Below are 23,399 nucleotides of genomic sequence, written 5' to 3' on the forward strand. Positions count from 1 at the left end.
CTTACAGCCCAGATGTGGCCTCCACGGACTTTTTTGTTTCCTTGCCTGAGAAGGCCGATGAAAGGTAAGCATTTTGAGACGACAAAGGGTATCCAAACAACATGGACCAGGGCTCTCAAGGCTATTCCGAATGCCTTCCGTGACGCCTTCAATGCTGTAAATCGCACTGGCAGCGCTGCATCGACGCAGAAGGGGCCTATTTTTTAAGTTTTTAAAGAATTGTAAGGATTGGTTCAATAAATTTTTTTAAATCGACTCAGTCCCATTACTTTCCGAAGTGAGAAGATGGCGGTGCAAATTGCTTCAAATTTCATAATAAAGCATAAAAAAGTATTACAGATGAGCTTCACTGAATTTTCAATTATTTACTTAAATAATGATTAAAGGAGCTCATTAAGATATGAGACTGTCGTTCACTTATTGCGCAAACAATCGAAATTAGAAAGCGCTAAATTAAACGCGTTGCCAGTTAAACTCTCTAACAAATATATACTTAAACTATTTTCAAATAACCTGTTTTTGGCATGAAAATGGTATATGTTTGAGCACTTGAACGCAAATATACCAACAAACACATCAGCTGCTGTACAGCGGACACTTAATTTATTCTTACGACACAAATATAACACTGGACAAAAATGCAGCCAACAATTGACAAAAGAAGTGGGGTAAGGGCTATATGACTAGCCATTATTTAGCCACATAAGCTTATGTGTTGAAGAAGAAGCATGCACAAAGGATTTGATTTCCAACAGCTTGGTGCGCCTACTAAAGAATTTCACTCAGAATGAAAAGCAAAATGGCAAGCGATACGGCGGGAACTAGTAGAAAAAATATACAAAAACAAAAAATAAATACACAAATTGAATAACCATACATTTACTTATTTTTGAGCACATACATATGCATGTATTACACTAACTGTAAATGCACAGGAACATAATACATATATACATACATATACATATGTATCATTATAGGAACATATGTATGTGTATATGTAAATGTGCATTTAAGCTTACTAACTGCGCTAACTGTTAGCTGATAAATTTGCTGTAAGCCTACTTTCTGGCGCACATATCCTGCAGCCCACATTTTACTGTTTTCAGCAATTTCCCGTGCTATGTCAGTTAGTCAGCGCTCCAAAGGCGGCCAACTATTGTATAAGAGCCACACTTAAGCATGGACAAGCGAGTGCACACAGCCATGCACATCTATAAGCACATACCAGCACACCTATAAACACATACAAGCACACCTATAAACACATACATACACGCTTATAAACCCATTCACCCAGTTATATAGCACCAGTATATTTGAATGTGCGGCCTCATGGGAAAGCACTGTTTTGACCAGAGTTAGTCGCTGCTAGTCGACCTTACTAAGAGTTAGTCGAGCCTTACAACTTAAAGCGAACGGACGTTGCGGTGTTAAAATTCGGTAAAATTTATTCAATTTCTTGATATATAACGGTTATTGTTCAAGGTGTGTGAATAATTTTGTTGTTGTATTAATTTCGATTAAATATGCTTGTATAAAAATTGAAAAATTTCCTTTTGAAAACGCAAGATTTTAAAAAGATATTTTAAGTGCATAGTGTTGCCTTTGAATGCACTAGTGAGAAGGTTTACTGTTTGAAAAATAAAAAAGTTGCAAATAAATAAGGATTTTTTATCTTCTCTGGTAAGTAAAGAAAGGGGCATTATAACATTTTATAGGGTTAAGCCAGTTTAAAGTCTTAAAAAACGTAACTTTGAAAATTTTTTTCGCGAAATAAAGTAAAGGAAATGGAAATGCTTTCTTGCAGGCTTTATTAGATATATATTTGATTATATAACAATTTATATATTAATATTTTGATGACAATGGTGGCTATTGAATAAATTTTTGAAATCTATTTTTTCAAAAAAGCCTCGACGGGCGAGTGAAATTTCAGATTTTCCTGCTGTCTGAAACAAGCTATTAATCCATATCTCAAACTAGGAATGTACTCTTACATATGCTTTAGTTTTTCCTGGAATTTTTGTGCTAGTAGAAAAACTTAAACATTTTTTTAAACGAAAACTGAGCAGAACGAGTAAAGACGATAACTTCGGCTACACGGAAGCTATAAAATATAGCAGCCGTAGCTAAGAGTGTTAACGAGGACCGTTGAGAGCCGGCTCGGCGCCGTTCGCAGCAACTCGGACTGACGTATGGTTCAACTTGACACATTTTACGTCGAGAACTGACTTTCCCAAGCGACAGCCCTTCGCTGTATGGGCTCTTGAAAGTTTTAATCAAGATCTGACGTTTTCGAGCCAATTTTTTTTCTGTCATGAGGCCAATTTCTGGCTCTATGGGAATGTACTGCCGCTTTTGGAAGAAGAGCAACCTGAAGAGATTCAAGACCTGCCGTTTCATCCAGGCGGTTTGGTGTGGTTTGTGAGCCGGTGGAATCATCGGTCCATATTTGTTCAAAAATGATAGCGGTGAGAACGTAACCGTCAATGGGGACCATTATCGCGCCATGATAACCGACCATTTGATGCCTGAAATTGAAGCTCGTGGTCTAGACGACATTTGGTTTCAACAAGGCGGTGCCACTTCTCACACATTGCATCAATGAATGGCTTCATTGTGAACATACTTCGGCGAGCAGATAATTTCACGTTTTGGACCGGTCGATTGGCCACGTGCGATATCACACTGTTAGACCTTTTTCTGTGGGGATATATAAAATCTAAAGTCTTAGCGGACAAACCCACTTCAATTGACGCCTTGGAGCAAAACATCATGATTTTCATTCGCCAGTTACCAGTCGAAATGCTAGTTGGCATATGTATATACAGATAGGCACTCGGACATGGCTTAATCGACTCAGGTTATCCCGTTAGTCATTTAGATACATGTATACTATATAGGGTCTCTAATGCTTCCTTTTTGTTGTTACAAACATTGTAGTAAACGGAATTTACCTGTTCAGGGTATAAAATAACGAAATTTAATATATAATTTAAATCTGAAGTTAAAATTTTAGGCAGATCTCGGCAGGCGGCTTTTTTATTTACTTTTCTTCCTGTTCGATACATTTTTTTTTTTTTGAAAATCCCAAACAGGCGAAATTTTAAATAAAAAATTGCTCAAACGTTCCTTATTCCTTTTTCTTTTCAATGTTTTACTTTATTTTTGCTGTCTACTCAACTTAAAGTGAGTCAGTTTTTATTTAAACGCTCTTTTTCCTCCGGCAAACATGTAATAACGTTTATGCAAATTATCAAATGATGTAGTAGTGACGTAGACTTTGTTGTTGTAGTGGCTCCTGCCAGCTTAGGCCAACGTGCAACATTTCAAGTATGTGTTAGCATACATTTTACAAACTAATTTGCATAGAAGTTGCTTTTCAAGTTGTTACTTACATCACCCATCCACTCACAAGTCCTCACCCGCCGCACAGAAAGACGTCGCTAACATGCCGCTGGCCTCAAGGACCAATAACTTGCGGCCCTTACACTCGAACATTATTTTTTGGCGCTTCGCGCATTTAATTGACCTACTTGGCAATAACAAAACAAGGCCTTTCACAACTTTCTTTTTCTATTTTTCCCCCTTTTTTTGTGGCTCACTCCCTAGGCGCTTTCGTAAAACTACACTTCAATCCTTGCTAGCTTACCGCTCACCGTTGGCAGCCCCGCACATGAAGTCGGTCGAGGCGAAAGCGATAAGAAGTTCAACGAAACTTGCGTTATGAAATAATTTATTCGCATGTCATGGCATTTTTAGTTTGATTTTTCGTCTTAATTGTTGTTCGCATTGCGTTTGAATTTTATTTCAGCGCACACCCCACCCGCTCCCAGTCGGTGTGCCATTCTCGTTCCACACGAATATTCAAATTTTCTCGCTTACATTTTCACATTTTTGCGGCTTTGCGTTTTTGCGCGTCCAATAAAAAATAATTATGCCATCTGTGACTGGCCATCAACTCATTAGAAGTGCCATTCCTTAATCCAAATTAATGCCTGCCCACTTGCCGCTGGTCATTTGTAATTCTTAGGGTCATATTAATTGCTCTACAAGGGCCTTGATATACGAGTGGCAATAAACCTGGCAGCGACTAACAGGCAAAAAACATATGTACTTAGGCGCACATACGCATACATACTTGTATATGACTATAGGCACATATGTATGTATACAGTTGTGTTGCCACTTTTATGGCGTGAATTTTTAATGCTTTGGCATTTTTCAATTCGCCCCTGGTCTCTTTGGTGGTCAAAGTTTATTTCACGTCAATTTCATTTCACCTAATTTTCCGCCATTACGTCAGTGGGAAAATGCATCCATTTATAGCTGCCAATGCACACACACACGTATTGAAGTGGTGGGCGCAGTGTCATAAAAGCGTACGCCACTAAACCGAGGCATTGCTCCACTAAACATCGATTGAACTTGAACTTTTTTCCGATCCTTTTTTCGTTTTAATTGAACGCAAATATTTACTTTGCAACTTTTGTTGCTTAATTTTAAATTTATGGAGGCGGTCTCGCAACGCACACATACATACACGCGCACTACTTAGCACTCAAATGCAACCATTACAATTGTAGACGCGCCGCTTGGCAGTCTATAAAGTATTGCCTAAGCGAGGGCATTATGTTCCGACTGCAAATGGTTATTAAATTAATTATTTAATAATACAAAGGCGGCCGGAAGACTAAGTACCGTTTAAGAATATAAAATGTATACTAACAAGAACTATTTCCGTTGCTTAGATGGCTAAGTCGGAGGTTAAATGCTCACATATGTGGTTTTATACTATAAATGTTGTATATATTGATGTAAAAGTGTGGTAATAGCTTTGATTTAAACTCATCTAGTCTGTGTGCTTTATAAGACTTCAGTACTTGGCTTTAAAACCTGAACGAGTTGGAAGGAGTGTCATTGTATCCTGTAATCTTTTCTTCGTTTTGAAAGATGTCGAGCTAAATCGACAGGTTCTAGATTTATTCTTATGTACTATATAATTCTTATACATTTCATAAAACCAAAGCCAAGCTCTTATTATAGACTGTCCCATATCTATTGATAGTACAGCTGTTCCAGCAGTAAATTGAATCACTGCCCTCATAATATTACTCAGTGACATTTTCACAGATCCCTAACATCTCATTTGTTGTTCTACTACCGTACTCACATTAATATGATCCAGCCAGTTATTTCACGGTATGGTTCCATAGACTAATATCACGACTCTTTCCTGTGACTTGGACAGATTACACTCAAGTTCTGTTCAACAGCCATCTGACCAATTCATAGTGACAAACTTTGTGCGAAAATATTAGTCAATAGGCGTTCTTTTGCTGATATGTTGTTACTCTAACTTCCTTGTTCTTAGACTTTTAACTAATTACCACATTCACCTGTGTTGCTTTTACCCCATAGACCTATGTACAAAGTGCTTTCCGAAGTAAACAGGTCTTTTTGAATCTATCGCCCCCTGGTGGCGTCATCTATATGTCGACTGGTGCGTTAGAATCTGCTATCTTTATCGATTGTCCATTTCATGATTTATTGCGTTTTAAGTGTCAGTATGTTTGTGTTATCGGTGCGAAAATGAACTTCGAAGAAAGAGCCAACATTAAATTTTGTTTTTAAAATTGGTAAAACTTTGACCGAAACGTTTCAATTGAGGAAACAGGTTTATGGGGATGATTGTCTACCCCTAGCAGAATGCACGAGTGGCTTCAACGTTTTCAAAGTGGTCGTGAGGATATACATAAATGAGGATCAACATGTAGGCCAATCAAAATCCATCGAAACTGTGCGTGAATTCATCAAAAATCAGCCGAGATCATCATTGAAATTCATGGAAATGGAATTGAACATCTCCAAAACATCGATTTATCGCATTTTGACCAAACATTTGGGTTTACGAAAGGTGTGAGCACGGTTTGCTCCGCACAAATTGACTGATGACCAAAAATTGCTCTCATCGATCGATGCTTGTGACCGATTATTTGACCAAAAATCACATTTTAGCCATTAGCCACTTCCCGTATTCACCTGATATGGCACCTGCACCGGCATACTGGCGGCCATACCGGCCAACGAGCTAAAACACTCGTTCGACAAGCTTTTTGACCGTGCAAAAAGCTGTGTTGAAGCAGAAGGAGACTATTTTGAATAAAATAAATTGATTTTGCCGAAAACACCCATTTTTCTGTTTTTTTTTAAGTCTTGTTTACTTTGGAATGCTCCTTGTATTTCTCACCACACACACACACTTGCTCTGGATAAATTCCCTATTTCATGGAAGCCTCATTTCTGTTGGTTGCATGCCAAACTCATAAACCCATATATGATCGGCAGATCGTAAGCTCTTCATGAATGTGGGATCGGAATTCATACTATAAAGCATGTCCAAAGAGACCAGTTTACGGTAAAGCTTTATCGGGACTAGTCGAGCAAGAACGCGTTTCATACCCAATAAATCAAATCAAATTTCAATTGGAATGTTTATTCTCATTCGAAAGAATATTCTTTGGCATTTATTTTCTGAAGATTATCTCTTTTAAATGTTGACCGAAGTTATGTTTGAGATGGTCCATGCGTTAAGTTCAACTTTCGATGACTCGTTCGAGCATTTCGAGTGATAACATACGAATGACATGCGTGATGTCTTGCAGTGTTCTCTCAATAAATCTATTGATTCAAGTCATGTGTGGGTAGTGGCGGCGTCTTGTTGAAACAAGAGCCGAGATCACGAGCTTCAATTTCAGGCATCGAAAGGTCGGTTATCATGACGCAATAACGGTCGCCATTGACGGCTTCCTTATCACCGGCATCATTTTGAATCATAATATCATCATATCAAATCATGAACTATACATTCGATAATCGTAGAAACAGAGACCCTCACATTCTGTATATGAAGTCTATGTTAGTTATCCAATTCTGTCCAACTGATGTATTCGCTTTCTTAGGAAGTCGGAGAAGATATTCACCTAATTTCCTCAAGATGTTTTATATTTTTATAAGATATTTTATATATTTTTATTTATATAAGTCTATATTTCTCTCGAATAGTTTTAAATGTTACAAACAACCGTTGAGTGAGCCAAATTATTATACTCTATGCAACATGTAGCATATAAAAATTAATAAACTCGCAAATTATGGTCAACATTTTTCACCTAAATAATAGTCAGGCTTAATTCAGCACATTATTAAATCAATAACAGCTACATAGCGGAAAGCCAACAAAAACTAAAGAGATTACTGCCATTCATACACCAAAAAAAATGTAGTTACAACAACACACGCCACCGCAAATCCCAATGCATAAGCTGCACCGCCAATCGGCAACTACTGACCGCTATAAAATCAACATAACGGTACTTACACATCTAACCAATGAGATAACAAAAACAATAAGCCATTATAGTTGTAGACTGACAGGCATAGAGTAATATGTAGTTGTTTGTGCACAGCATAATACACAATATGACATGACAAGCGCCGCAATTTCGAGTCACACGAACGACTGAGCGGTCACATGACCGAACCGTCAATACGAGAAACGAACTGAACGGGAGTAGCCGCCACAGAAAATAAACAAACGCGGACATTAGTATAACAACAACAATGGGAGATAGTGCCTTGTAATAAACACTTGCAATGACAATAATCAAATGCCAACAACGAAAACAGTTAAACAAAGCAAAAACCTGAATTAAGTACGAGTATAATGCAAAAACAACGCTTATCAAGATAGTAGTGGACATAGAAAATGCGCAGGGAGGAGATGAAGTGGACGGCAGGTGGGAATTCGCAAGCTAAAATTTCACACAACGGCACTTACACATGCATATAAAATGGTGTTAAAGTCTATTGCTCCAATGACTCACACCTGCATACATACATACAGATATATGCACGCTGAAAATGTGGGCGAGAAGAGCGAGAATAGGAAAAAGGCCTTCGTGTTATGGAGTAATTTTTTAGTTCAAATGCTACTCTGTTTATATGTATGCACATACAGACAGAAACTGTCATTCGTTTTCAACGACGCCAAACCGCATGAATGGGTTGCGTATACGCCGTGGCGCTGTTTGAACACTATCAACTGCATGCTAGCAAAAATATTAGCATAGTGCAGATTTAACTAACAGTAAAGTTGACATTTTTAAAAGCTCACTTTCGCCATGACTGTTCAATATATATTTTTCATAATTGTGTATTTTCTAGAATACTATTTAGTTTCTGTGGCCTATCTTGTGCATAATTACATGAATGCCGATAATTATAAAGATCTTAAACGCTTTAAGTAAAATTTAATCGCTATGCGAACTGAACTATAATTAATTTTTTTTAATTTGAAATTTCTGTGTTTTTTCTTTAAAAAAGTGTACGAAATTATTGAGACAAATTTCAATGTTCGCTGAAAAAATTATTTAAATTCGATATTTGGACTATGAAAGCAATAATACTTTTCCGAAAAATATATCGCTCATTTGCTGCAAGACCGGCATAAATCAAAAAACGTGATTTTTGAATTAATGCTGCAGAATTGTTCGTTATATCATACTTCATGTTGAGTGAAAAATTCATATGAATACCTCTTATATGCTCCGCATGAGAAGAGGTGTAAGGTTGGAGTCAGTTGAAAACTTTTAACGCGTTTTCTGGAAAATCGATTTTTTTGACTTATGCCGGTCTTGCCGCAAATGAGCGATATGTAGTTAAGGTTCAGCTTTGGATAGCATACGTTCTAAGTACAAATAATAGTAATGATCAATATCATCATAATTAGTTAATTCTATGTTTACCAAAGTGGGCAAAAATGTATATAGTATGGGTATGCTAACAATAATGGCGTGAAATAGGCAGTTCAATGTATCTGAAATCAAAAAAAAAAAATATAATAAATATACATACATACTTAAGCATTTATAATTATTTATGGTAGGAGGCAATAACAAACAAGTAGCCAACAATTCAATAGTATGTGACATGTATGCCTCCAACTGCGCATAATAAGCTTCTGGTTGCTCTTCACCCCAAATGCGGCAATTTTGCTTATTTACGTAGCCATTCAACCAGAAATGAGCCTCATCGCTGAACAAAATTTGTCGATAAAAAAGCGGATTTTCTGCCAACTTTTCTAGGGCCCATTCACTGAAAATTCGACGTTGTGGCAGATCGTTCGGCTTCAGTTCTTGCACGAGCTGCGAACGGCGACGAATCGACATTTCACGGTCTTCAGCCACACTCTCAGAAACAGACGCAATATTCTCTTCTGTACGCACTGTACGCATTCGTGTGGTTGGTTTAATGTCCAATAAAGTAAACTGAGTGCGAAACTTGGTCACAATCGCATTAATTGTTTGCTCACTTGGTCGATTATGTAGACCATAAATCGGACGTAAAGCGCGAAACACATTTCGAACCGAACACTGATTTTGGTAATAAAATTCAATGATTTGCAAGCGTTGCTCGTTAGTAAGTCTATTCATGATGAAATGTCAAAGCATACTGAGCATTTTTTCTCTTTGACACCATGTCTGAAATCCCACGTGATCTGTCAAATACTAATGCATGAAAATCCTAACCTCAAAAAAATCACCCGTTATATATGTATAACCGTTAAAAGTTGTTCTGTACACATGTCACTGAATTTATGTTTGTAAATAAATACGAGGTGTGTTCAAACTATAGGAAATTGACAAAAAATGTTGTTTCAAACAATGCAGAAAACTTTCGAACAGTTCCTCTACCAGGAGCATTCCTTATTCTTATCGAAACGGACGATTTCGTCAAGCAACTCCACTGTCTAACCGCACGCATAGGAGAACAAATGCTGAAAAATAATTAAAATATTAATATAAAAATATTGAGACTTCTGGGTCGGTCTTTAATAATGATTCGACGTTTCTCCAACGTTATTCCTTTCAATTTTTCAACACTTGTATCACTCATTTAATCGAAATTTTCTTATTGACACATAAATCCTTTTAGACCAACAATAATGCCTTTGTAAATAGAAAAAAGTGAAACATTTCAAAGCAGAATAAAACCCATTGAAAAAGGAAGATAAAATAACTGAGATGAAATGAAAAACAAGTAAGTAAGGGCTTTATCAATCCGATTTAAATAATAGCTTCGAAGATTACGTAATTGCTTTCGGCAATAATCCGTGCAAAATTTCATGAAGATATCGTCAAATGAAAAACTTGTTCATGCAAGCACTTGATATCGATTGATCAATTGGCAGCTATATGCTATAGGAGTCCGATATCGGCGATTTTAAATGAGCAGCTTCTTGGGAAGAGACGGACGTGTGCAAAATTTCAGATCGATATCTTAAAAATAGAAGAACTAGTTCACATATATAGAGACAGACGGAACTGGCCAAATCGATTTCGCTCAGAATGTTGATCACGTATACGAGTAGACACATTTTATAGGGTCTCCGATGTTTTTTTCTGGATGTTGCAAAATTAGTGAAAAATTTGAAATACCCCTTTCAGGTTAAGAAAAGATCTATAACTTTGTAATAATTCCATTACCAATGATTTTTTTATTCCAAACATTATCGACCATAGTCTATCAAGGAATAGACAAGGAAAAAGGAAAAGCTATCTTTTCGAACACACCTCATAGTATATTGAAATATTGGGAATTTAATGTCTACAAGTCAAAAACAAAAGCGTTTTTATACACAATGGGCGCGTATTTCTATGCACAAGCAATCGTAATTAATGACAATGCATGTCTACATACATATTTATGTACATATGTACATAGGTTAACACGAAACTTTCCTAATCGCTTTGGTGACAAATTGAAACCTAAAAAGCAGTCAACATTAAACTACTGCCTTTTAATTACTATCTTTATATGTACGTGAAATAGTATATACCTACATATAGACATACCCATATATAAAAAATTTAGTTGTAAAGCTTGGCAAGAAAATCATTCCATAAATATCTAATGTATGTATGTATGTACCACAAAGAAATTAATATGAAGATTTTAATGTCGAAATGAATTACGACGAAAACTTATGTATATAACGCACATATATGTATATATATATGTATAATATATATCTCAAAAGCTAACGAAGACATTTTTATGAACCCTAAAAACATAGTTTCTTAGAAAAGGTTGTTGAGAATGATCCGTAGAACATTTCCCGCATACGCGATTTTTTCTTTTTTCTTGCTCCCTGTAAGTCAACCCGTTCTAAAGCACAAATATGCTGTAGTAGTCCGATAGCGGCGATTCCAATAAATGAGCATCTTCTTTTGGAGAAAAAGCGTGCGCGAAATTTCAGACAGATTTCTCAAAAATTGTAGAACTAGGTCCCTAGCAAAGCTCTTCTGGCCGCAATAGTAGCGGTCAAATTGTATGGAGAAGGATGAGACATCCAGGCACTTTCTCCGTCATTGTCCAGTATTTGCCAAATTGAAGATGAAACATTTCGTCAGTCTTACCTTCACCGAACCACGAGACTTAGCCGAAATTAATATTGGACATCTGAACAAGCTGAGCTCGTTTTGTAAGAGTCTTATTATCAATTATATAGGGGTTTCAGGTAACAGAACGGACCACCGTTCTGAGCTGTCCAAGTGAGATATCTGTTATGATCGGCATCTTAACCTGGCTAGGTTAGGTAGACCTAAGGAACTAGATAACAAATATACAGATGGACAGGCATTCATAGCAAAAATTACGCAGCTGGTCAGGCTGATCATTTATATATATGTATTAGGGTGATTCAAAAAAAAAATTTTTGTTTTTTTTTATTGGTACTCGGAAAAATGGGTTCCTAGACACCTCTAAGAAATCCCCTCCAAATATGAGTTTTTAATTGTAACGGGAAGGTCCTCCGCCTAACGGTTTTCTATTTTTTCTTATTATCAGATAGAAAAATTTATATCTCGCTTCCAACTACTTAAAAAAATATCTTGTTAATTAGGTTTTGTAGGAAATTGAATGCTCTAAAATATGGTCTCTTATGATTTTTTCGTAAACCCAACCGTTTAAAAGATATTAACAGTTGAACTTTGATTATTTTTGGTAAAATTTTTTATTTCTTATTAATTTTATAACTCAATGAAAAAAAATTATTATGAATAGGTTTTTGGAGAGGATTTCTTAGAGGTGTCTAGGAACCTATTTTTCACAGAACCAAACGAAAAAAAAAATTTTTTTTTTTTGATCCACCCTAATATGCATTGATGTTTGACGATGAATATCTCGTAAACGCTTAACTTAATCGAAAAATCATAGTAGACCATTTTTATAGAGCAGTAAATTTCCTACAAAACTATGTGTTTCATTATTCATAATAATTTTTTTTTCATTGAGTTATAAAATTAATAAGAAATAAAGAATTTTTCCAAAAATAGTCAAATTTCAACCGTTAATATCTTTTAAACGGTTGGGTTTACGAAAAAATCATAAGAGACCATATTTTAGAGCATTCAATTTCCTACAAAACCTAATTAACAAGATATTTTTTTAAGTAGTTGGAAGCGAGATATAAATTTTTCTATCTGATAATAAGAAAAAATAGAAAACCGTTAGGCGGAGGACCTTCCCGTTACAATTAAAAACTCATATTTGGAGATGATTTCTTAGAGGTGTCTAGGAACCCATTTTTCCGAGTACCAATAAAAAAAACAAAAATTTTTTTTTTTTGAATCACCCTAATATGTATATATGTGTACATTATTGAGGGTATAAAAATTTGTTTTTGATCAAAATCTAGATATAGTTTATGTTCTAAAAATAAACTCGAAAGTATTTTTCCCATTAATTTAATTAATTTGATTAACTGAAATATGGACAGTGAAAATATGGACACATTTAGTTCATTGTGGTTACAAAGTAAGAAAATTTCAATCATACACACATATTTACTACTCCCAAGGCTCTTCATTAGACAAGCATCAGTGGGTAATCAATAAAATTCACTACTAAATGCGTAATTAAGCCATTGAAGTGCTGAATTTAAAAGCTATGGTGCCATTTAATTCGGTAGATACCTTTGTATCGGAGTCTAAAGAGTAAAGAGGGCACACGTGACTTAATTCAACGTATAATTGCTTTTGAATGTAGTAATTTTTTCTAATGCATTTCAATTAAAATCTATTATTTTGAAACAAGTAACGGATGTGTGTTGGCCTAATGGACTTGCTTGCTTGCTCTCTATGCTAAAGTATCTTTTCCTTTCTCTCTCTTTCCATACGAATGCTGAGTTGAATAAATCTGCACTTTTTACTAAAAGCATATTTCTGGACTGTAAAAAATTTTTTACTTTTCGTTATAGTACTGTATTTCTATTTTACTGAATTCCTTCCAGAAATGAGAAAAAAAATCTGCTATCTCCCGATTTGAAGTAGAAAATAGCCACGAAGAGTGCAAATTTTGAAAATATACTGAGTGGGAGCGAAACTTAACAACATTTTATTTTATTGTGATTCTACTAGTGAACTGTTACTAGTATCTAGATAATACGAGGGCTGCTATATATATTTCTGGCCTAATAATGAAAATAGGCATATTTATCAACGAAAATGTTTTTTTTTTTCGTTTCGATAGCTGTTTTGTTTCGGGCTCATACGCATAGATCCATGATTCGTCACCTGTGACGGTCTTATAAACGCCTTTTGAAGCACCGCGATCGTATTTTTTCAGCATTTCTTTACAGCAATCCACACGAGCCTTTTTTTGAGCGATTGTCAAATTGTGCGGGATCCAACGAGAACAAACCTTTTTTACGGCCAGGTGGTCATGCAATATCGAATGTATGCTGGTGGGAGAAATGCATAGGCATCTATCTGAAGGTATGTTTCATGAGGGACTTGCATTATCAGTTCACGTACGGCATCGATGTTTTCTGGCACAACGTCTGTTTTTGGACGACCTTCACGGAATTCGTCTTTGAGCGAGCGTCGGCCACGATTGAATTCGTTGTAACAGTTTTTCACAGTGCTATAGGATGGTGCTTCTTAGCCATACAAAGATTTTAGTTCGTCGATGCAGTCTTGTCGTGATAATCCACGTCGAAAGTTGTGAAAATGATCGGAGTTCAGGGAATACTATTTGAGTATTAGGCGTCGTTTGCGCAAAGCTGATCTTAAAAAGAGACCGGTTTTCATCGGTTTTTACACCACGATAATGCACCGCCGCATACTGCATTGATTCTTCGAGAAGTTTCCGCCAAATTTTCAATCAATATGGCGCCTCACAAAATGACCAAACTTCTACACGCCTGTGAAGCTAATGTAAATAAATAAGAAAATCTCAGTCTCACTCACTCTCACAAGTGTGTCCTTCATTTGTCCCTAAGAAATTACACACAAAAAATAAAAATATTAGGTAAAAAGCAAAGACAACAAAAAGAAATGCTAATGGTGTAAATATTTAACGGTACATTAATGGAAATCGCTTAAATACATATATTTATGTATAAATATGTAAATAAAGAAATCTCATTTGTGCTGTCTCAACTGATCGATCCGTAGAAGGTTAAGTCAAATGCGACGCCGGGTAGGAACACCCGTAGCCAAATCAGCCAATTAACATAAACATTAACGAAAATGTAGTCGTCAAGACTTGGGCATAAATTCACGAAAATCAATTCCCCAAACAATTAAGCACATATACTTTCAAAATGTTATACTTATATTTATTTTTATTATTATTTTATTTATTTTTATGATTTTCGTGTGTCTAACTATTAGTGTTGTAAATGCAGTGATTAAGTTAATCGCTCTTTAAGGTTGAGGTCTTGCCTTGACTAGCGAACGCCACATAACGGTAATCACAAATGCGTGCACAATATTTTAACAATAACAACAACTGATCCTACCTCAACTCCACGACACGTGAAACAGTTATTTCAAATTCTTGCTGTTTATTTATGCATACTTTAAGGCGTTGCACCAAGGCGCTGCGAGTATTTTGGACTCACGAAGGTTAAATATTGTTGATACTCGTGTTAAAATTGTACATAGACATATGGACAAAGTTAACGACGTTCTTGTAACGGAGTTTGTGAATTAATCTGCATTATTTTTATTATATTATAGGTTAGTCAGTAGTAAGCTCGTGAGCCATGAGTAGACCAGTTTTTATCCTAGTTTTGTTTCTTATCAATGTCAGATGGATTGGCGTTACGTTGTTCATGAGAATTAGTTATCCTTCAGGATGCCAGCACTATACTTGAATTTCAATAGATTCTGCAGTGTCACTATCGATACATCTGCCAGTGTCGCATACCGTGGGGACCCCTTTTCTGCGTTAGTTTTGGATCTTCCTTCTCTTTCCAATTTAAACGCGGTGTCAAGTAGTCGGTATTTGCTAAACCGCCAATAAACACCGAGTTATGGCCGAAGGTTCTGTATGTAAATTCTTCTGCAGCCAGTAAATGTCCCGCCGATTTTGCCACGCAGCTTTCAACGAAGTGATCTATAGTTGGCAGATAGAAGGCCCGCCGTTAAAGTGGTTTTTGGAGATTATATAGATTTCCGTACGCCTATCCACCATATTACTGCACCATAGAAAGACTTACAAAAGCTGTATAGCATATGACTTGACTCTTTTCGAAGGAATTACATCTAAGACCCTTCAAAATTAACTCCCCTCTGCAATTAGAGAACTAACGCTTCCTTTTTCTTTACTGGCGTAGAAAGCGTTTACGCGGTTATAGCCGAGTTAACAACAGCGCGCCTGTCGTTTCCTCTATTTGCAATGTAGCGCCAATTGGAGATTCCAAGCGAAGCTTGGTCCTTTTTCACCTGGTCCCTCCAACGGATTCGAGGTTTTCCTATTCCTCTACTTCCCTCGGCGAGTACCGATTCCAAGCGAAGCCAGGTAATTTTTCACCTGGTCCCTCCAATGGAGTGAAGGTCTTCCTCATCCTCTACTTCCCCCGGCGGGTACTGCGTCGAATACTTTCAGAGCTGGAGTGCTTTCGTCCATTCAGAGGACATGACCTAGCCAGCGTAGCCGCTGTCTTTTAATTTGCTGAACTTTGTCAATGTCGTCGTATATCTCATACAGCTAATCGTTGGATCGAATGCGATATTCGCCGTGGCCAACGCGCAAAGGACTATAAATTTTCCGCAGAACCTTCACTCGAAAACTTATAACGTCGACTCATCAGATGTTATCATCGTACATCCATGAAAGGGAGCCTTGTCTGAAACCACGTTTGGTCTCAAATTGACGCTTCCGGGTACCGAAAATGGTCCTGATAACTGAGAGTAAATGAGTGGGTCTGACTACTAAGTTTTGAGCCTGTTCGATGGTCCTGTTCGATGAACTAAATTCGGACATTGAAGCCTTAATATATAGTGATAAAGAGATCTTATTTTAACTGAGACTAATGGTATCCTGACACTGGAAAACTGTCAACTTTAATTGCTTGTTTCCAATAAATGTACTACAAAATGTTAACACGACTGTTAGATCAACAGTTTTGAAAAACTTACTAATACGTATCTGGGCGGAGTTGAAAACTTCTTCCACGAGTATGTCGCTATAACTTGAAGCTTATTTTCAATCAATTTTTCCTTGGATTTCTCACTTGGACACTGACCCAAGCCAACTCAGTACGAAGTATCTACCAGCCTTTCTTCATAGTCTTAACACTAGATCATTATTACTTCACCTTCAAATAAATAACGTACCGCATCTACTTTGCCAACACATTCACCTAAAACGTTAAAACGATTTCTTATATAACTATTTTTAATTATTCATCAATGCTGATGCATTTCCACCGTAATGTGATTTCTGTTATAAACTATTAACATTGTTGTGGCGCATCAACAAAAGTTTTCCGCTTTTCAACGCCCACAACTGCCAACTCACGGAATCCTTAATGACACTTAATGTCCGCAATGGACTTTTAGGTTTTTGTGATTGTATAACTGTGTGGTGTGTGTTCGTTTCACTTGTTTATGAGCAGGTGCATCCTTTGACACCTTTGGAGCAATCAATCATGACATTAACGAGTATTTAATTTTCAATCAAAATGCAGAAAAGGGTGTAAGTATTTGCAACTCATGTTGAACAATTGACAGGGTTTTACAATAAGAGTGATATGATTTCATTAAGTGAGAAGTAAAATCGGTAAAATTATTTAACATTATTCAAATGGCCTCCAAGACTTCTTTTGCAGCAACGAATACCAGTTTTGAGTCTTTTTTCCACTAAATCAAGTCGTATGCCATGAATAGCACGTTCAATGTTGACTTCTACAGCTTGAAGATAGGCTGGTTTATTGCTGAAAACCAATGTCTTCAAATAGCACCACACGAAGTAGTCTAATGGTGTTAGCTCACAACATCTTGGTGGGCATTCAATATCACTATTTCTTGAAATAATCGAATCTTTTCTCGCGATAATTCGGTTGTTGCACGTGTTGGGCGGCACTTAGCCTCTCTTGGTTTCCACATCTTGGAGCGAGCTGTTGTCAAGATCAACGTCTTCTAATTGCGACCAAAAAAAGTTGGAGCCAAAGCAACAGCTATCTATCTAGCAAGAGGTGATGCTTTTACAAATCGCTACAGTATTCATCCTACTTCACATATGTATAAATTTTGAGGTGTCAAGGTTAGCAAAATTTAGTGAGGGTTTCATACTATACGACAGGATACGGACAGTTTCCACCCTCAAAACATCTATGAGTACCAACCAATGAGCACTGACTGCTAATGGGGATAATCGGTGCAAGAAAAGGCCTATAGCCCTAAATAAAGTGAGGAAAAGCTGTACCAGAGTGTAGTCTTTTTACTGGGTAAGAGTCTCAAAGGACAGACTTCCTTAGTTGACCTGTTAAAACCAGCAGCCAAAGCAGTTGACTGAAAAGGAATTGCTCACAACATGAAACTACAGGAACTCTGCCCAAAAACCTCAGACAATGAACAGAGCAGAATAATGGAGCAGCAGCCAGGCACTTCAGCAATGAGGGTCGAGTCAGCCAACAGGTGGGTGTCATAGAAGGAAATTCCCCCTCACCTAGGAAGAATGGGTGGAGATGGACGTCGGATTGTCGAGTCTAGTTTTAAGCTATGTACTCAATAATCCAGCGGGTCATCAAGTGAGCGAACCAGGCCTCCTTGAATTTTCTGATGAGTAGTTTCGCCTTAAATTGATGGTAATACGCCAAGGATTTCCCAAGGAGACCTGGCGCCCCTTGAACTACGTCGAAAAGCCCCTGAAGTGCATAACGCTGCAAAATCAGCCCGTACCTGGTGTAGATATCTGGCAGCTGATCAATGAAAAGAAATCCAAAAAGGTCAGCAAACCAATACTTGTGGTAATATGGGCGGAGTCGATAAGAGCTCTATCGATCGCTAAAAGTAAAGTGTAATTGGAGGCAAGGCGATAATTTCGTTTAAGTGAATGTATTTCTTAGATTATTGTGTTAGATCTTGTATTTTTCAATCAAGGCCAATCTGTTCGACAACCTAAACTTATCATATATAAACATTTTAATCAAAACTTCACTTCGATTTATCAACTAAGTTGTAGTTATGGTTATAGGTTTAACCTTTCCAAGGATATTTGTAAAATTTCCTACAGTGTTGTTTTGAACCGATGTAAGCATATATATAGTAGTATGTATTCCCTTAAGGTTAACAGTGATTTTCTCCAAATTACAGCAACTAATTGACGAGCTTTAATCACGCTTCGCTCCCGCAGTGAGCCACCGCGGTTTGCGGCGCGTAAAATGGCACAAAACGGTAGTTGGTCAAGCAGCAGCGGTGGCAGCTCATCCTCGTCGGCCGCGCAAAGTCGCGGACTAGCGACAGCAAACGGTCCGCAAGAGGAGCGTTTAGTGGTTGGTTCAAATGATTTATTATATTTTTATTTTATTATTAGACATACATAACTTTTATGGTTTTGTCTATCCGCTTGCTAGGTTGTGGTTCGCGTGCGACCCAGCGATGAAAGCTCCGATCATTGCATTGACGTGATTTCGGACAAATCACTATTATTTGATGATGGTGGTAAAAGTCGACCGAGACAATACTCATACGATCATGTTTTCAAAGAATCAGACACGCAGGTAAGAAGTTATCTGGACTTAATTTTATTGAGCACAAGAGGTCCAACAGGTTGCTCAACTAAATGACCAAAAATTGTATATTAAAAATAATTTTATATTACAAAACTTGAAAAAGTAAGTGGAAACTAAAGCTTTTCTTTATTATAATTAATTATTAAAAAAATAGGAGAGGGTCTATAAGAAAACGACTGCTCCTTTGGTTAAGGATGTGCTCAATGGTCTCAACGCTGCGGTTTTCGCTTATGGTGCCACCGGTTCGGGCAAAACACACACCATGTTGGGTCCCTGTCGTAAGAAAGGTACTTCAACAGCCACCGAACGAGCCGCTACGGCGGCTTACGATGTCGATGCCAATAACAATGAAAGTGGATTGATGGTGCGAGCCATCGAGGAAATATTTCAAAATATCGACAATACGTCGAATAATGGCAGCAAGGTTAGTTGGGTGACAAATTGTTTGCATACACTCTTTATATTATTACTCAATTACTGCAGGTATCCATTTCCTATTTGGAAATATACAATGAGCTGATACGTGATCTGTTGAATCCAGGCGGGCCGCTAGAACTGCGTGAAGATAATCGCGGTCAACGCATAACTGTCGCCGGCCTCTCGGAGATCACCACGACTAGTCGGCAAGAGGTCGTTTCGTTGTTGCTCAGGGGCAACAAAGCACGTACCATGGAGCCGACAGCAGCCAACCAAACATCGTCGCGCAGCCATGCCTTGCTCAGTATTACCGTACAGACGAAAACTCCGTTGGGCACAAAACAAGGTCGTCTCTTTCTCACCGATCTTGCTGGCTCAGAACGTGCTAAGAAGACCAAGAATCGTGGTAAGCGCTTACAAGAAGGTGCACACATCAATCGCAGTCTACTGGCGCTTGGCAATTGCATCAATGCGCTGTCGGGTGGTGCGCGTTACGTCAACTATCGTGATTCGAAGCTTACGCGTTTACTAAAAGAGGCGTTAAGTGGCAAATGCAAGACCGTTATGATTGCGCATGTCGCACCCGAAGCTAAGCATCGCGACGAAACTAAAAATACACTTGTATATGCGGATCGCGCAAATAGCATTTCCACACGCTTGCAGAATTCCGTGTATATTGATGAGGTCAAAAACTTTCCCACAAAACATTACCAAAATCTGGTAACCGAATTGCGCGAGGAGGTAACACGTCTGCGTAGTAAAATGCTTACCGAACGACCGCGTAGTGGTGCAGCGGCGGCGGCTGCGGCTCAACCGACGCGCTCCACCGAAGAGGATGAGAAACGTAAAACGGAATTACGCTACTTGCGCGAGCAGATCGTGCTCACCTTCAAGCAACAAATGAAGCTGCGTCGCAAACTGCTCGAAGCGGAGAGCCATTTGCTCGGTTTAGAGCTCGATGCAGAGCGTCAACACATGATCATATCGCATTGGCAGGGACGCATGGGTAAACTTTACGATTCACCAGCTGACGACGGTAAGGGAACTAAAATGCCTGTAGAATAAATGTTTTTTTTTTAATAATTTTTCTATATTTCCTCTAACTAAAGATATTGAATCCGAAGGCGCGATTGCCTTGAAAAATGCTTGGGGTGAACTCTCGGCAATCGAGAAAGAGACAAGACGCTACAAAGAGATACGTGAGCGTACTGAACAGGAACTAGAAATGTGTCGACAAAAGGGTGTTCAGTTGGAAGATGTAAGTACCAGCAGCACTTTGAAAAGTATTTTTACAAATTCTAAAACACCAACCGAAATATGTTGATAATTTAATAGGAACTACCGGAACGTATTACCAGCGATGAAGAGCGCGAATTGTTGGCACTACTTTGTCGCGTGCATGAACTGGAAGCCGACAAAGTGTCGCTACAAGCTGAGCGCCTAGCAAGACAGGCTGAACTGAGGAGACGCGACCTGCAACTCTTGCGCGCCGAACGTCAGCGGCGTTTATGTGAGGATATCATAAGTTCACAACGTCGTTTGATTGAGGAAGGCAATGTCGAATTACCCGACGAGCTACGCGAACTTTACGGTTTATACCAGCAAGAAATACACGCTGGCGTTGTTACGCCGTCTACATCTTATGAGCGCAAATTGCCGCCAATCTATACAGCTGGGTAAGTTTTTGAATATTTTGAAGTTTTTACCTGAGAAATTCTCTCCTTCTGTCACTTATATTACAATATTTGTGTATCTTTATGCAGTTCCGAATCACCCGGCTCTAGTTCCAGCTCTGAATGGTCGCCTGGTTCACCATTGCCACCGATCGACAGTCAAATACTTAGCGCTTTTCAAGATGGACCAGATCGACACATGGGCCCGCTTGTTAATCCACGTTTACCGAAATTATCCGCGACAACTACACCGTCTACGCGACGTGGCACCTCAATACGAATGGCTAAGCATGCGCCCAACAACACTTAAGACCCGACAATGAGCAACCGAAAAACACAGCCTTCAAAAGCACAAGCATTTCATTTATTTATAGAAAATTAGGCCTAGGCGAATGGAAAAGTTTTTGCTCAGGGAAATATGATAAAATTTATTTATTTATTTTTCTTTCTCAAAAACAAGGCAAGTTCAAAAAGTAGAGTGGGAAACTCTTGGTTAGGTATTACTTTTAAGATGAAATTTGCAATTAAATATAAAATAATGAATATAGAATCCAAAATAAAGCGCACAAAAGCATATCAACCTAAAAAATAATATTTGTGTTCAGTGTAAACCTGGAATGAGTCTTTTCAGGCATAAGACTGTATGTAATACGTTCAAAGTCGAACTAACCTTGGACTAAAACGCAAAAATAAGCTAAACGAACGGAAGAGGTAACTTAATTCCTTCATAAAGAAGAGAAAGTGGTACAGACGACGTCATAAACAGGCACAGAAACATCAACTAAACTAAATAGACGAGTTCAGAAAGGAATATGGTCTAACCGCAAAGCTGTCTTCGGCAATATGCAATATATTGTCTATCTTTGAGCCAGAGCAAAGCGAAATCTCACTATGCTTAGTTTGTATCTACAGGTATATAAATCGAACGCTGGATTAAATTAGGGTCATAGCATCTCTTAAAAAGATTTAGTCAGAGAAAAGCAGTATCTGTGTGCTGAAATTGGGTTTCTTATGGGTTTTATTTTTTGAGTACTACTAGTCCAATTAGAACGACCAAAGCTGTCTACCAATAACTTAGCTCAAAAGTAAACAGCTGCATCACCGATCTTTCTCGCTCCTTCTCAGCAAGGAGCTTAACACTCTCCATCACTAAATCCACAAACACAATATTCACGAACTGGACGAAGGAGTATAGATTGGATCTTAATATTGTAGTCGATGGCATTAAATATCGACTGTTAACAACTGGTACTGCACTGGTACCCTTTCACTCCGCATACTACCGCCACCTGACTGTACCTGGAAAAAGACGAGGGAATCTTGTTGACATCTTCCTACCAATCGTTAACTTTGCGCCTCCGATATGGTCACCTATATAGATGTAGTGTAACGCAGCCGAAGAAGCTTAGAACACAGCACTCCGTACGATACCAGGATCAATAATACTGTCCCTTAATGAACGCCGACATGTTTCCGATTAAGGAACACAATTTACCCTTCTATCCAACTGCTTTAAGCGAAGCCTCCTCCTAGGAGTATCAAGAGGACTTTACTTGATTACGTCGACGACATGGAACAATATAATACACCATGCACAGCGGAGCCACTATCATCTTGATCGACTTCCTTCCAGTATATGGCGTACTTGAAGTGAAACCACCACCCATTGTTCGGAGATCGGTATAAAATTTGGGTGCCTCGTAAAGTCTGCAAACGTCTTTAACCTTCGTTTTGGTGAGACCCAAAAACGCTAGGATTAAGGCTCAAAAGCAGGAACTTGTTTTAAAGTAGCTTTGCTTTACAATGGCGGTTTCTATGCTTTCATTTATATCAGTTTGCTATCGGTTTGTTTATCGGTAGAGATCAAAATATGTTGGCATTAAAGGGGAACACCGCTCGACATAAAGCTGATTTCCATTTGTAAAGTTAGTTCCTAGAGTTGGAAATTGCTTTAACTATCAAAGTTTTCAGGTCTCTCAGAGGTAAGGTTGAAAGGTGTTTACTTTGGACCAGATATTCGACGACTTATGGCTGATCCAGAGCTCATTACAACAGATCTTCAAAACGGATCTTCAGAAAGCAAGTCAATCCTTTAAGTAGGTCATAGAACTAAATATTGTTCAAAATCGATAACAAAGACGCTAACTACAGAAAAATCATCAAAGGAATGTTAAAAGTTCTTCAAGCTTTAGGTCTATGCGTCTAAAATTACATTTTTT

At 37.9% G+C, this 23,399-nt stretch overlaps 1 protein-coding gene across 3 annotated transcripts; it reads left to right on the top strand.

Moving 5' to 3' along the window:
* The first annotated feature begins 1,336 nt into the window (after positions 1-1,336).
* On the top strand, positions 1,337-21,772 carry LOC105233221 (kinesin-like protein KIF19). 3 transcript variants are annotated; one of them, XM_049449261.1, is made up of 9 exons: positions 1,470-1,488; positions 1,573-1,686; positions 18,672-18,850; positions 18,932-19,078; positions 19,245-19,514; positions 19,574-20,543; positions 20,617-20,765; positions 20,843-21,183; positions 21,271-21,772. In XM_049449261.1, exons 3-9 carry the CDS (start codon positions 18,740-18,742, stop codon positions 21,488-21,490), a joined length of 2,208 nt encoding a protein of 735 aa, XP_049305218.1. In that variant the 5' UTR covers positions 1,470-1,488; positions 1,573-1,686; positions 18,672-18,739; the 3' UTR covers positions 21,491-21,772. The 3 variants fall into 3 exon arrangements, with proteins under 3 accessions (XP_049305220.1, XP_049305219.1, XP_049305218.1); XM_049449263.1 differs by lacking the exons at positions 1,470-1,488; positions 1,573-1,686 and adding an exon at positions 1,337-1,443; XM_049449262.1 differs by lacking the exon at positions 1,573-1,686 and having other exon boundaries at positions 1,373-1,488.
* The last annotated feature ends 1,627 nt before the right edge of the window (positions 21,773-23,399 follow it).

The sequence above is a fragment of the Bactrocera dorsalis genome, chromosome 2 (assembly GCF_023373825.1).
Source record: "Bactrocera dorsalis isolate Fly_Bdor chromosome 2, ASM2337382v1, whole genome shotgun sequence".
NCBI lineage: Eukaryota > Metazoa > Arthropoda > Insecta > Diptera > Tephritidae > Bactrocera > Bactrocera dorsalis.

Bases quoted from the DNA above. Each gene is read 5' to 3' on its own strand.
- LOC105233221 (XM_049449263.1), top strand. From the start codon at position 18,740: ATGGCACAAAACGGTAGTTGGTCAAGCAGCAGCGGTGGCAGCTCATCC. The intron at 18,851-18,931 runs GTTGGTTCAAAT...TCCGCTTGCTAG, and splicing joins CGCAAGAGGAGCGTTTAGTG to GTTGTGGTTCGCGTGCGACC. The intron at 21,184-21,270 runs GTAAGTTTTTGA...ATCTTTATGCAG, and splicing joins CCGCCAATCTATACAGCTGG to TTCCGAATCACCCGGCTCTA.